The 16,096-nt window shown below is 46.8% G+C and overlaps 1 protein-coding gene across 1 annotated transcript in view; it reads right to left on the bottom strand.

The window, feature by feature from the left end:
* The window catches only part of LARGE1 (LARGE xylosyl- and glucuronyltransferase 1), a gene marked incomplete in the record, with an annotated part of 377,692 nt that overhangs the window by 59,136 nt on the left and 302,460 nt on the right, over nt 1-16,096 (bottom strand). The window contains 2 exon segments of the mRNA XM_034777934.1: nt 6,934-7,059; nt 8,373-8,485. Of these exon segments, the coding sequence (XP_034633825.1) occupies nt 6,934-7,059; nt 8,373-8,485 (239 nt within the window).

Raw genomic sequence — 16,096 nt, 5'->3', positions numbered from 1 at the left:
AAAAAGCAACAGAGGGTCCTGTGGCACCTTTAAGACTAACAGAAGTATTGGGAGCATAAGCTTTCGTGGGTAAGATGCATCTGAAGAATTGAGGTTCTTACCCACGAAAGCTTATGCTCCCAATACTTCTGTTAGTCTTAAAGGTGCCACAGGACCCTCTGTTGCTTTTTGCATGGAACTCAGTTAACGACAAAGTTCTGAGCAACCTTTCCTAGGTTTCAAGTTGCTCCAAGCTGCATCATTTGCTCCAGGGAGACTCAATATTTCAAACCTGATGTTAAGAGCACACAGCCATACCCTCCAGCAGAACACTGTCTCTCTGGGTATCTTCTTAAGGCTTGTCTACATGGTGGGATAATGTGTTCTACCGGGATGTGATTCCTAAAGCATCACATCCATGCATCTAAAGAAGTGGGTTTTTTTTACCCACAAAAGCTTATGCCCAAATAAATCTATTAGTCTTTAAGGTGCTACCGGACTCCTAGTTGTTTTTGTGGATACAGACTAATACGGCTACCCCTCTGATACTAATTGCAACAGCCACCCAAAATCTGGGCCTCTCCAATTTAAAACAATAAAAATTGCTAAAGAAGATATAAATGCAACTTAGGGGGAAAATGCACAGAGAAAAATAATGATTAGAATCCTATGCGGTTGACAGGATATATGCAAGAGCTTCCTACACCTTCATAAAGCATGCTGACCACATTGTGCTTCCATTATTCAGGGCTGTGAACAGAGTGGCAGAGAAGTATATACATACTTGAATAGCAGCTAACTATGAAGCCTCCCTAAGTTTATTTGACATAATGTTGTATGTAATGATGACAAATCCTCAAATCCTACGGACTTTGAGACCAGATGGAATTAAACTGGTGTATTTTCAGCTTGACATGAAAAAATGCAGTTTCATGTGACTTGAATAATACTAAGGCCTAGACCAGCTTTAGTCTGGAATTTAAATCTCTTCCAGTATTTCCTTTTTCACCATGACATCCTTCTTAATCCTCCACCACCAACTTTACAATTCATCTTTCTCTCTCCCCTGGAGGCCTCTACTACCTTATTCTTTACTCCAGTCTTATTCACCATGAAATACAGGATGTGCCAAATATATTGTGTTGCACCATTTATATCAAATGTCATGGAAACTGACTAATTTACAGATTTAAAATATATGTTTTCAAACTTGTGTTAAATATGTCCGCTGCACAGTTCATGTAAAGACCACGTTCTGACACAGCTCGCATTTTGCTAGAAACTTGAATCTCGCTAAATGTCATAATGCTAATCAACAAATTAAAAAACGCTCACAAAAATAAAGTAAAAAGCCCAATCCTGTGGTCCCACATTATGGATCAGTTCCTCAGCTTGTGCACATTGGCACAGCTTCACTGAAGTCAATGGAGCTATGCCTATCTACACCAGCTGAAGCACTGATGTGATAACTCATCAAAGATTTATGCCTATCTACACCAGCTGAAGCACTGATGTGATAACTCATCAAAGATTTATGCCTCTGATTTAATAAGATACTTAAGCTCATGCCTGATTTTAGGTTTGTAAGCATGGGCGTAGTTTGGGGGCAGGTGCAAGGAGGGTATTGCCCCTCCCGCCCAAAACAGAGGCAAGGTGTGGGGGGATGTCATGTGGGGTCACATGCCATGCCCCCCCCCCCTCCACCCCAGCACATTTCTGCAAATGCTAAGTTGCCCTGCAGGGCTTGCTTTGCTTGGCCTGCCCGGGAGGGGGGCTCTGACCTTCCTACACTGCGCCTCCTTCCCTGCACCCTCCCTGGCATGTTTCAGTTCAAGGGGAGCATAGGAGCTAGGAGCTGTTCTCCTGCACTTGGGTCGCTGCCTTGGCAGCTGGACACTGCCTCCTTGGTCCTAGTGCCTGCCTCTTTCCTGTACAATGGTGAGTGCCTGCGGTGGGGCCGGGGGAAGGAGGGTAGGTGGAAGAGAAAGGGATCTGATGGGGGGAAGCAAGAGCCTGGCACGTGGTATCCCCTTGACAGCAGCAGCAGCCCCTGCAGGGAGGCAGTCCCAGCAGCACCAGAGCAGTGACATCGCTGCAGCAGCTGGGGCTCCTCTGTAAAGCCAGCCCATCCCCCCCCAGCACCGGCAGCCCAGGTACCCCTCAAGGCGGGGGGAGGGAGCCAGTGAGCCAAGGGGATTGGCTTCAGCATTCACATGCGTATGCATGCACGCGTGAGTGCTTTGCCCCCTCCCCAAATATAGCAGTCAAACAACGCCTATGCTTGTAAGTACAACTGAAGCTGGAGGGACTAGTCATGGGTTTAAAATTAGGCAAGTACTAAAGTACCTTGCTGAGTCAGGGGCTAACCCCAGGGTGCCTGAATTATGAAGTAATGAAGTAAAGTAATGAATCTAAGGCTTCATTACTTTTTACAAAATATTACAATAATTTTAGTAGCATGCTATGAAATACAATAATAAATATTTGAGACTAAATGACATTAATCAACATAAATTTGGTAATCCACAATGGGTGTCTCAGATATTTCTGTGAATTAAAGTTACATTATTCTATTGTATATGGAAGATATAACATTTTTCCACAAGAGGGGCATTTTGACAGAATGCATCCTTTAAAAGCATTTTTGCTTCTGCTCCAAGATCTCTTTTTTTGTTCTGATCCTGGCAATCACTCTTATATATTGTTCTTACCAGAAGTATAAAGGAACCGGAATGTCCGCCAGCACTTTATAACAGAACAGAGTGCAGTGACACTATGAATCCCGGCTGCTTGGATCCTGCCTATACATGAACAGTAAAATGCCTATGGCCTGCATTAATTTTTCAACAACCCTCTAGATCACTCCACCTAGATTTGTGATATAACTCCATCAAAAAATCAGTTTTCCTCCATATAATTCTGAATAGCACTGGGTGAATAATTCACAACAAATAATGTAATTGATGATTTTCACCTCTTTTGTTCTTTGTGAATTGTCTACAAGCAGTTTATGGTTTTCTAAAATTTGTTCTTTATTTTAAATTATTTACTGTCTAAGTTTGGCAAATAATTATGATCTGTAGATTGCATGAGGAGTTTGTTGCAAATATCTGCTCTAGGAAATTCAAACTGTGTTAGTTACCTTTGACTGGACATGTAGGTCATATGCCATGTTTCTGGTCCCTTTTTGGATGCATGTAACTTTTGGAATCAGGGATTACTTACATTTATGAATCCCAAATTTGCTGTTTCTATGAGCACTCCTACCAAAAAATTCGTTTGATTGAACATTCAGAGAGAACAAACACAAAGATGGGCTCAGCCAAAATGAACTTGTTTGAACATTTGAAAAAAACAGTCAGAAAAATTGTTAGCAATATTCAAACAGTTCTAGCTGTGACTAGTCTGTACTGCCAATGCTTGCCTACTGCTGTCTAGGTAGGCTGTACTATACCAGACCTTGTAGAATAGTTTCCACTCTCCGGCCCCAGATGTGCTGCCTGCAACATTTGAATCTAGTATTTCAGAATTACAACTGCACAACTAATCTTAGTTCATCTGGATTTGTTTAAATCCATCCAACCTGTCTTGTAGTATGGAAACCACTACAGAACGAACTGACATTTTTTTATAATTCAGTTTAGAAATGTATTCTGATCCACAGAGGCAGACTAACATTCTCCATTTACGATGTAGCTATTATCGTTCTTTTCCTGCCTTGCTTCTATTTCTTCTCCTACCCTTCAAGAGTCAGTCTTAGGGGTCCTCCTGAGGCTTGTCTTCACTACAGGGGTAAGTCGACCTAAGTTACGCTACTCCAGCTATGTGAATAATGGAGCAGGAGCTTAGGTCGATGTACCCCAGTATCTTCACTGCGCTGCATCAACGGGAGACACTCTCCGGTTGACTTCTCTTACTCTTCTCAAAGAGCTGGAGTACCGGGGTCGACCGGAGAGCACTCGGCCGTCAATTTAGCAGGTCTTCACTAGATGGGGTGACCATATTTACCTAGGCGGTGTACGGGACACCTGCTAAAATTACTCATATTCAAGCAAGTTCAATGGCAATGAATCAGAACTATGCAGTACAAATGTTCAAATGAACATCAAGTTGACTGAGCCCCTGTTAAAAAGAAATGCTGCGGAGCTGGATTCTTTTTATTTACCTTCTTATCTTTAAGGCTTTAGGGTTCACATGGAGAGAGGTGACAAACACACGCTCCCGTACACCTCTCTCACACAGGGAGGGTGACTGACTGACCCGAGCCTCCTTGCCCAGCGCTCTCCGCCCTCCATGCCTGGCTGGGCCCCCAGGATGGACCCGCCTCTCCTGGTACCTGGCGCCGTGTCTTCCCGAGGCAACACGTTTGAGGGCACGCAGGGTCACATGCCCCCCCTCTGCAGATTTCTGCCAGGGTTCACGCCAGAACGTGGCCACCAGCAGCCTTTTAGCACTGTCTACGCGGGAGGGAAGGGATGGGAGCTGCTTCCAGCTGCAGGAGAGGGTGGGGGGAAGAGATGACCTGGCCTGTGTCCTTGCAGAGCTCATCTTCCCCACCTGCCAGCACCTCCCTTCTCCCTGTGGCTGGAATCAGCTTGTCCCTTCCTGCCCGCACAGTGTCGAAAGGCAGCTAACACCTCCAGGCTGCTGCTGGCCACCCACATAACCCAGCCGCTTCCTGTCCCCCAGCTACAGCGCGGGCAGGAAGGGATTAAACTAGTAGTGAGCAACCTGCGGCCCGCGGGCCACATGCGCCCATGAGGGTAATCTGATTGCGGGCCACAAGACATTTTGCTGATGTTGACCGTCCGCAGGCACGGCCCCTGCACCTCCAGTGGCCGCGGTTTGCCATTCCCAGCATGCCGCAGGGACGTGATGGCCACTGCTTCCCACAGCTCCCATAGACTGGGAACGGCGAACCGCGGCCACTGGGAGCTGCGCAGAGCCGTGCCTGCGGATGGTCCACGTCAGCAAAATGTCTTGCGGCCCGCAATCAGATTACCCTGATGGGCCGCATGCAGACTGCAGGCTGAAGGTTGCCCACCACTGGATTAAGCCCTAAGGACGCATTATGCACCAGGCGCCAGGGAACCTGACTGCAGGGGGTTCAACAAACCCGGCCAGAGAGGTGGCTCAGTGGGGGAGGGTGCCTAGGGTATGGAGCAGCCCCGTGCTCCCTGGGGGCAGGACCCAGGATGGGGGTGTGGGGTGAAGAGGGTGCTAAGCCCCTGCCCGGAGGGCTGCTGTGGAGCCTGCAGGGCCAGGGTGCAAACAGGCTAGAAATTGCTTCCCCCCACCACTCCAGAGCTCAGCTGAGGGGTGGAGAGGCTTCCCAGCGCTGTGCAGGGCTTTGACACATGCAGGGCTCGGCTCCTCCTGGCCAGCGCCCTGGGCCAGAGAGTCTTGGGCTTTCCCGTGGCGCCGGCCCAGCCAGAGGCAGAGAGGGAAGGAAGGCGCCTGCTGGCCAGGCTGTTGGTGAGCTGAACGCTCTGACCAGGGGCTGGTTCTCTGCACAGCGCTGGGACAGGACGCGCCCTGCCGGGTGGGGGGAGGGGGAGATAGGGGCAGTGGGGCTGTGGGGGGGGGGGGGGTTGAAGGGGCAAAGCAGGGAGAGGACAGCAAGAGGGGGAGCACATAAAGGGTCGATGGGTGGGCAGCAGAGGTGACACGTAATCAGTCGCTGCCTGGCACCTGCCTGCACTTACCAGCCATCGCAGATCGAAGCGCGCAGCCAGTGCTGGCTGGAAATGGGACGGGGGGCAGGGCCCTGCTGGCTGAGAGCCGGTACACAGTGGGGGCTGCGCTGACGGATCAGCAGGGGGAGTGGCTGGCCTTGCGCACTGCATCTTCACCCCCCACCAGCCTTGCACATCCACCCCCATAGTTGGCCACTGGATCCTCCCACTCACCACTGGTGGGCAGGTGGCTGGCGACCAGGGATCTGGCCAGCACCAGGACCCACCAGTACTGATGTGGGGGAGACAGAAAATACGGGCCAATTTACTTGTTTTTAAGAAAAAGTCGGGACACCTGCAGGAGGGCTTAAATACAGGACTGTCCCTTTAAAAACGGGATAGCTGGTCGCCCTATCACTAGACCCAATAAATCGATCCCTGCTGCATCGATTGCAGCAGCGTCGATCTCCCCGTAGTGAAGTCACCTATCGATTTCCTCTTCTGCACTCTATTTCATCACAGTGAAAAATGTGTTGCTGAGTATTCTCTTGATATTGTAGCATTACTTTTATTGTGCTATATCCTGTTATCCTTACTTGGTTTCTACTCAGTCCTTACTCAGGGGAAGTCTTAGCGAAGTCAGTAGGAGTTTGCCAAAGTAAAGAGCTGGTAAAAGCTGAGTAAGAACTGCGTAATGTCCTTAGGATTTGGTCCCCCATACACCATAGAAACAAAGAAATGTTGGTCCGGAGAGGAGTTCATCTAGTTCACCCTTCCTCCCTCCCTTCCCTCCCGTCCTCTCCTTCCCCCCCACCCTGCTGAGGAGACAGTTCAGTTCAGGGTTACACCATCCTTCCGCTCCTCTTTGTGAGACGCTCTATATCAAACAATTCTGTTTAAAATCTCTTGCAGCATGTTCAGAATATAAGGGTGATATCATTCCCTGTTCAGGAGTAGTAAAGTACTGAAACAGCAGTGAGTGCTGCAGGTCAGGCTTAAGTACATTGGCAGAGACATAGTGTGTGTGGGTAAGGAGGCGGTGCAGCATCTGTCTGCACCCAGCCTAGCTCTGGGCAGTGTTATCCATCTTCCATTTTCACGATTACGAATATGCAGACCAAAACAAAAGCACATTTGTTCCCTCATCTTTTACGGCACAAAGAATGCACACAGGCCATCCCTTATGCTTCATCTCCCTGCCACTGTGGGAACTTCCATTTTATCTCCCAAAACACAAGCAAGATCCAAGTCATTGGGTTGCAGCTTCAGCTAAATATACCTTTAGGTCAGACACATCCCTGTAGCACTGTTCAGAACGTGTGTGGTCAGACAGCTGCACATTCCAGAAACATGGAAGCTGGTAGACAAGGAACGGGTTTTGTTTGATGACGGCATTGAAGATATCCTGGCAGACAAAAACAGAAAAACAATCAGGTGCATCATTTCAGCAGAAAGATGATCAATCACATCTCTCCGAACTGACTCTCTTCAGTCCTTTGCTCAGAAAGCATGTGAGAGGGAGAATAGGGAGTTATTACATTAAGCTGTCAGCTCTGCAAACGTAGCTTCACAATTCTGCATTGGTTAAAGGTGCTGGAACCCCAAGGGCCGACTTGCAGGTCTGAACTAGAGGAAAACAGACTCTTTGTCACGCAGAATGCTAGCAGACTGCCCCTGGGTTTTCAAATCACACAAGTATTTTGTACCACTGGCAAAAATTGTTTTTTCCCCATCATGGGGAGTACTATGTGGCAGATGGTGAACTGCCTGCTGTTCCTAAGTACAGCATCAGTTTTCAATAAAAGAAAGAAGAGTGATCCTGTCAGTTACTGTCCCTTACGATGAACTACCAGTAGGAGTATTAGTTATTATTTTATATTGCCCGCAAGTGCTCTACGTGTTTCACAGAAAACACGTGAAACAGGGCTACAAAACAGCTTACAGTGTAAGTGCCACTATGATCTGCTCTTATGAAGCCATGCAGTGGGAGGAGGAAAATGATCTTTGTGCTTAAGGTACTAAAGTAAGTGTCCAGGCATCTGGGTTCAATTCCCACCTCTGCTACATGCTCTCCATGTGATTTTGGGCAAGCCACTTATGATCTGACTCAAAGGCTAATGAAATCAGTGGGAGTCTTTTCATAGACTTCAGTGGGCTTTGGATCAGCTCCTTAGTTTCTCTGGGCCTCAGTTCCCCATCAGTAAAATGGGGACAGTAATCCCGCCTCACTTAACAGGGGTACTGTAAGGATAAATACATTAATGTTTGTGAGATGCTCATATTCTGCAGCTATGCAGGCAACAGAAGTATCCAGAGACTGACAGAATCAAAATCACCATTTGCCAAAATGAAAATGACAAAAGCAGTAGCAAAAGCAACAGTTTTTTCAAGCTTCAAAAGTCTGGAGTCTTTCAAAGAAAGAATGAAAGGCTAAAGTAAAGGCTATAAAAAAGAAAAAGACTCCAACTGTGTCCCTTTAAAAAGCATCTGTGCATCAGAGGTAAAAAATTCAGTCTGTAAATAGGAGTCTTGTGGATAAATCTCTATCCCCCACATTCAACAATTTCTTCAGAAGGACATGGCAATGAGTTCTGCCTGTTTAAGAGGATATGGCAGGACACCTACCTATCTACCTTCCTTCCTTCCTCTCTCCCTCCCCACCCCCAATCCAAGGAGCAATGTTTGTATCAGGTCTTCAAAACTGCCTGCCCAACCCACCTGGTCAGCCAATGAGGTTGACAGCATGCTCATTAACTCTCTTTCAGCTGTGAGTCTCCACATCTGTTCCCATTTCATCTTTCGCAACTTATCCAGAAGTAGCAGGATAACCCCTAAAGAGACAATGCAATGCAGGGAAAGAGAAGCCATAATGTAATGTGCAAAGCAAGGACCTTCATGCTTAAGTGCTGCATCATTGCAGTCAAAAGAAGAACATTTTGCAAAGACCAGAGTTGGAAGCTATTTCATCTGCCAACCCTGCTTTTGATTGAAATCAGGATAAATATATTCATGACATATTACTTACAGACATAAACTAGCTCTAATAAATAACAATTTTGAAGGAGAATGTATTATAATAATTATTATTAAAGTACTTCTCTGTTACAGTGGTGCCCAAAGGCTCCACTCAGGATTGTTACCTCATTGTGCTGGATGCCATACAAACACAATAAAATAAGACAATATCTGCCCCAGAAAGCCTACAACCTCAATAAGGACAAGACACAACAGGGAGTTATAGAATACCACGTGGATGCGGAAAAATGTGCTTGAAATGCAGAGGAAAAAGTGAGGGACAACAGACAAAAGAAATTTGGTTCATCTAGACCAGTGGTTCCCAAACTTTAACAACCTATAATAATAAATGGAGATATCCCATCTCCTAGAACTGGAAGGAACCTTGATAGGTCATTGAGTCCAGCCCCCTGCCTTCACTAGCAGGACCAAGTACTGATTTTGCCCCAGATCCCTAAGTGGCCCCCTCAAGGATTGAACTGACAACCCTGGGTTTAGCAGGCCAATGCTGAAACCACTGAGCTATCCCTCCCCACCATGGGATGCAACAATCGATCCCCGAATCGACGCTTGTACTCCACCAGCGCAGATAGAAGTAAGCGCCGTTGACGGGGGAGCCGCGGAGGTCGATTTGCCGCCGTCCTCACAGCGGGAAAGTCGGCTCGGATACGTCGAATTCAGCTACGCTATTCGCGTAGCTGAATTTGCATATCTTAAATCAATACCCCTCCTAGTGAAGACATAGCCTCAGGCTTACCATGGCTGCCTGCAAGCCAAATTCTGTTGCCTGGCACTGAGTGAGTGATCTCTCACACCAAACCGGCAGGCCCTCAATATAAGAGGAAAAATGTGACCTTGTAACGAAAGCACATGTGCTGTGTAATGTGAACAGCAAAATTTAACGTGAAAGAATGTACCCATTGTTCTCTAAAATGTGTCTTTTTAACCACCTCTCCCTTCTCCTCCACCAGCTGCAAATGTTTCTCCTTCACAGAGGCTAGTGAAGATTAGAAGGAGAAAACGGCAGACTCGGGATGATATGTTCTCGGAGCTCCAGATGTCCTCCCACGCTGACAGAGCACAGCAGAATGCGTGGAGGCAGTCAATGTCAGAGTGCAGAAAAGCACAATATGAACGAGAGGAGAGGTGATGGGCTGAATCGCGGGCTGAAGAGAGCAAGTGGCGGGCTGAAGAGGATAGGTGGCGTCAGATTGCTGACAGAAGGCAAGAGTCGATGCTCCGGCTGCTGGAGCATCAAACTGATATGCTTCAGCGTATGGTTGAGCTGCAGGAAAGGCAGCAGGAGCAAAGACCGCTGCGACAGCCCCTGTGTAACCAACAGCCCTTCTCCCCCAAGTTCCACAGCCTCCTCACCCAGATGCCCAAGAACGTGGTGGGGGGGCCTCCGGCCACCCAGCCACTCCACCCCAGATGATTGCCCAAGCATCAGAAGGCTGGCCTTCAGTAAGAGTTAAAGCTTGAAACTGCAGTGTGTCCTTGTCCTTCACTCCTCCCCCACCCCTCCCGGGCTACCTTGGCAGTTATCCCCCTAGTTGTGTGATGAATTAATAAAGAATGCATGAATGTGAAGTAGCAATGACTTTATTGCCTCTGCAAGCAGTGCTCAAAGGGGGGAGGGGAGGGTGGTTAGCTTACAGGGAAGTAGAGTGAACCGGGCGGGGGGAGGGTTTTATCAAGGAGAAACAAACAGAAGTTTCACACCGTAGCCTGGCCAGTCACAAAACTGGTTTTCAAAGCTTCTCTGATGCGCACCGCGCCCTGCTGTACTCTTCTAACCACCCTGGTCTCTGGCTGCGCGTAATCAGCGGCCAGGCGATTTGCCACAACCTCCCACCCTGCCATAAATGTCTCCCCCTTACTCTCACAGATATTGTGGAGCGCACAGCAAGCAGCAATAACAATTGGAATATTGGTTTCGCTGAGGTCTATCCAAGTCAGTAAACTGCGCCAGCACGCTTTTAAATGTCCAAATGCACATTCTACCACCATTCTGCACTTGCTCAGCCTATAGTTGAATAGGTCCTGGCTACTGTCCAGGCTGCCTGTGTACGGCTTCATGAGCCATGGCATTAAGGGGTAGGCTGGGTCCCCAAGGATAACTATAGGCATTTCAACATCCCCAACGGTTATTTTCTGGTCCGGGAAGAAAGTCCCTTCCTCCAGCTTTTGAAACAGACCAGAGTTCCTGAAGACACGAGCATCGTGTACCTTTCCCGGCCAGCCCACATTGATGTTAGTGAAACGTCCCTTGTGATCCACCAGGGCTTGCAGCAGCATTGAAAAGTACCCTTTTTGGTTTATGTACTCGGTGGCTTGGTGCTCCGGTGACAAGATAGGGATATGGGTTCCGTCTATCGCCCCACCACAGTTAGGGAATCCCATTGCAGCAAAGCCATCCACTATGACCTGCATGTTTCCCAGAGTCACTACCCTGGATATCAGCAGGTCTTTGATTGTGTTGGCTACTTGGATCACAGCAGCCCCCACAGTAGATTTGCCCACTCCAAATTGATTCCTGACTGATCGGTAGCTGTCTGGCGTTGCAAGCTTCCACAGGGCTATCGCCACTCGCTTCTCAACTGTGAGGGCTGCTCTCATCCTGGTATTCTGGCGCTTCAGGGCAGGGGAAAGCAAGTCACAAAGTTCCATGAAAGTGCCCTTACGCATGCGAAAGTTTCGCAGCCACTGGGAATCGTCCCACACCTGCAACACGATGCGGTCCCACCAGTCTGTGCTTGTTTCCCGGGCCCAGAATCGGCATTCCACGGCATGAACCTGCCCCAGAAACACCATGATTTGCACATTGCTGGGGCCCGTACTTTGGGAGAGATCTATGTCCATGTCAATTTCTTCATCACTCTCGTCGCTGCGCTGCAATTGCCTCCTCACCTGTTTTTGCTTTGGCATGTTCTGGCTCTGCATATACTCCAGGACAATTCGCGTGGTGTTCATAGTGCTCATAATTGCCGCGGTGATCTGAGCGGGCTCCATGATCCCAGTGCTATGGCGTCTGGACTGAAAAAAGGCGCGAAACTATTGTCTGACGGAGGAAGGGAGGGGCGAGTGACGACATGGCTTACAGGGAATTAAAAGCAACCAAGGTGGCTGTGCATCAGGGAGAAACACAAACAACTGTCACACAGAATGGCCCCCCCAAAGATTGAACTCAAAACCCTGGGTTTAGCAGGCCATTGATTTCACAGAGGGAGGGGGAAGCAAATGAATACAGAACAAGTCTGGTCCATCTATCTTTTACATCTTAGGCTGGCAGCAGACGGTGCAGCATGACTGATAGCCATCGGCATCTTCTGGGTGCTTGACAGAAGATGCTGCATTACGATTGCTAGCCATTATCGTCAAGACGGTGCAATAGGACTGCCGGCAGGACTGAGTCTCCAGGAGACAAAACATGTCTGCCCAGGCGCCTCTGACCGAACTCACTGAGGAGTACGATGACGATGGATACCAGTCGTAATACAGCATCTGCTGCCAAAAGGCAAGGAGCTGCTGCTGTATAGCAATGCAGTCCCACGTCTGCCAGCACCCAGATAGCCGATGACGGCTACCAGTCATATTGCACCGTCTACTGCCAAAAGGCAATTAGTTGCTGCTGTGTAGCAATGCAGTACCACATCTGCCGGCACCCAGATGACATATGGTGACGGTGAGCTAAGCTAAGCGGGCTCCATGCTTGCCGTGATATGTCGTCTGCAGAGGTAACCCAGGAAAAAAGGCACGAAACAATTGTCTGCCGTTGCTCTCACGAGGGGGCGGTTAAGCTGACGACATGTGACCAGAATCCCCCGTGACACTGTTTTTGCCTCATCGGGCATTGGGATCTCAACCCAGAATTCCAATGGGCGGCGAAGACTGCGGGAACTGTGGGATAGCTACCCACAGTGCAACGCTCCAGAAGTTGACTCTAGCCTCGGTACTGTGGACGCGGTCCGCCGACTTAATGCACTTAGCGCATTTTATGTGGGGACACACACAATCGACTGTATAAAAACGATTTCTATACAACCGGCTTCTATAAATTCGACCTAATTTCGTAGTGTAGACATACCCTAAGAAGCCAACTCAAAGAGTTCCTCTTATACAAGCATTCAGGTCTTGAGCAGTCCAGGCAAACAACGCACGTTACAACAAAACTTAAACTCGTTCTTCATAATAATTTTAAAAACAACACTAGCAGCCTATTTAATTTTAAAACAGCAAAAAATATCCACCTCCCTTTCCATTTCTTATAAGGAGTCTTGAAGTTTAAATCTCCTCAGTGTGATAGATAGGCTTGCTTTGATCTGCTTCGCTCTTGGAAGTCTCAAGGCTCCAGGCTGCTGGTCCCGTGTTGCCCGGGGTTCCTAGGGACAGCTCTGTCCGCCATTAGGGAATTTTTTCCCGAGAACCCCCTGTAACATTTCACGAACCCCAGTTTGGGAACCCACTGATCTAGACTCAGCAAAGGGGCAGCTGGGCCAGAGGGTGGTGTTACAGGCAGGGAGGGGAGCAGGTGAAGAGCTGGGGGTGGGGAAAGGTGCTGTACATCCAGCAGACCCATTACATTGACCCTAGAATTAAGCCTGATTTCAGTATGACTGGCCTGGACACTTGGGTATTGCTGACAAACTGAACTGGTACACCTGGCCACATTAAAGAGAGTATTTTCCAAGTCAGTTTTTTCATTCCAAAGGGGCTTAGATGGTAGTTTCCAAGTGAGAAAAAATGTGTCTTGTGTCATTCAATAATGACCCCCACTGCAGCTGCTTTAAGAAGGGAAGTTACGGGCTCCAAAGGGAACCCTGTCAGATTACTCTCTGCCAGAGAAATGGTGGTGATAATGCTGGTTCCTGAGAATGGGTGTATCTATTATGAGCTAGATTCTGCCATCCTTACTCACACTGAGCAGAAGATTACTCCATGAAAAGTCCTGCTGATTTAAACGAGTAGACATTTAATTCTCGCCCCATTAAGGTCAATGGGAGTTTTGCCATTCACTTCAGTGGGACTGGGACTTCACCCCTAAAGTGAAAAGTATTATTCAGTGTAAGCATGGTAGAATCTGGTCCCATGTATTTATTTTTATCACTTACGGCCAGATTGCGAATCCCTTACTTCCAATGGTGAGCAGTTACTTACAGGAGCAGTCCCACTGACTCCTATGAAATCACCATTGTAAGTAATGGGGGGTCATAATCTAGCCCGCGTAGAGAGCCTATCACTGTGGCAATGAGCATTAAGCAAGGAAAAACATGAGAGAGAACAGGATCCTCAGATCAGAAAGTAATGTTTAGTGGGAAAAACAGATGGCTCAACATTCATTCTTCTTCTTTGGTTGTTTTGTTTCTGGATAGAATTATACTATTTGTGGATGCAGAAAATGTAGTAGAAGCAATGTAGCTGGATTTAAGTAAAACCTTTAATACAATGCCTCACAACACCTTACTTGAAAAAATTAATTCACATGGACTTAGATAAGAATGCTGTCATGGGGAATGCAAACTGTCTGAAGGACCGTAAACAAAGAGTACTGATAAATGGCAATGTATCAAGTTGGTGGGATGTGTCTAGTGGGATCAGTAATAGGTTTTCATTGGTGTTCTGGAAGAAGGAGTAAACAGAATATTAATGACATTTGCAAGTGATACTAATCTGAAGGCCTTGTAAAAAAATAGCACACTTAAATGATAATTAAGGGGGATTATAGCAACTACCCTCAAATATTTGAAGAAGCAAATACCAAACAGGGAGAAAAATTATTTGGGGGAGACCAAGGGGATATAAGTAGAAGTAATAGGAAGAAATTATGAAAAGGGAAATAAATGTAGGCTGAATATTAAGAAAAACATCTTAGGAGTTCCTATTAGATTGTGAAATAATCTACCAAGGGAAGTGATAGAAGCCCCATTGCTTTGTAGGGACGCACCAGCTGTAGAATCACACAGTCTCCAAACAGCTGTCTGTGAGAAGACTCAGCTAGGAAATTGCCCAGCACTCAAGTGCAGCTCCCATCTGGAAAGTACACCCAAAATAATATAGTCTTGCGCTGTAGAGAAAACTATACAAGGTAAGCTTATAAATTCGCCCCCTCCCTCAATGTGTAGGAAGATATGTACAACTTCTTGCCCCCCCCCAGTTATAAATTGCACAAACTGGGTTTAATAATAAACAAAAACAAGTTTATAACTATAAAAGGCAGATTTTAAGTGGTTATAAGGGATAGCAAACAGAACAAAGCAGATTACCAAACAAATAAAACAAAATATGCAGACTAAGCTTAAGATCTTAAAGAGACTGGTTTCAATAAGTAATTTCTCACCCTAAATGTTGTTTTAGACAAGTTGCAGAGTTCCTGTAGCTTAGAGTTCCAGTTATTTCTCTTTAGAGACTAGACTTCTGTCTTAGTCTGGACTCAGCTGTGCCTTTCCCACCGCTCATTTCCTTTGTCTCTTCAGGTACTCTCAGCAGGCTTTCTTCTTGGGCAGGAAGGCAATGCAGAAGAGCCCTGTTTGCCTTACTCCCCAGCTTTAAATAGAATTTACATAAGGCGGGAAGCCTTTGTTTCCAGTGGAAAGTACAGTAGTGACCCAGGTGGTGTTTAGTACCAGGTGACATGACCACATGACCTAGTAGAGTCACCGCAACATCCCAGGATGCCTCTCAGGAAGTAGAGAGATTAGTATCTTTAAAGTCTTACTATTTCTTCCTAATGGCCCATTAAGGCTGATGGCCTGTTGTCTGGTGGGTGTTTCCCAAGTAAACAGACAGTTGTAATTGTTACATAGTCAATATTCCTAACTTTAGATACAGAAATGATACATATGTACAAATTGGATAATCACATTCAGTAAATCATAACCTTTCCAACGATACCTTACAGGAGCCATCTTGCGTAAAATATATCTCAGTTATGCCATATCCATAACGTAAGCATACTTCCATAAAGAATATGGGGTGTAACGTCACAATAAGTAGAACTACTAATCCCAAATTAGAAAGAAGCCAAATCTGATTGAAATTTGAGAATGGAAATCTTTTGCTGCCTAGTGAATTGTGCAAAAGAAAAAATATATTCCGGCCGTGTAGTCTGCGGCCTAGTTTAATGCTGTTCTCCACTTCAGTCCATCTGGTTCCTAAGCACACTTGAGCCTTTACTGGAGGAATCCCCTTTTATTTTCAATCTGCCTTTCTGCTGCAAGTGGTTATATTGGAAATGGACAAACTGCCACAACATGCCACAATACATTTTTGCCAAAGTGTTTGTTTTCTATCCAACATAATTGAATTTTTTGTTCCAAGCAGATCTGTGAGCATTGGACTAGAAACGGAGCTTGAATCCTATCTGGAGTTTGCATGTGTGTGTGTATGTTTTTGAGTGCATTAATGTGGATTGGCCGAGATTGAAGGTC

The sequence above is a fragment of the Trachemys scripta genome, chromosome 1, assembly GCF_013100865.1.
Source record: "Trachemys scripta elegans isolate TJP31775 chromosome 1, CAS_Tse_1.0, whole genome shotgun sequence".
In the NCBI taxonomy this organism is placed as follows: domain Eukaryota; kingdom Metazoa; phylum Chordata; order Testudines; family Emydidae; genus Trachemys; species Trachemys scripta.
This window is presented reverse-complemented; position numbering and strand designations above follow the sequence as displayed.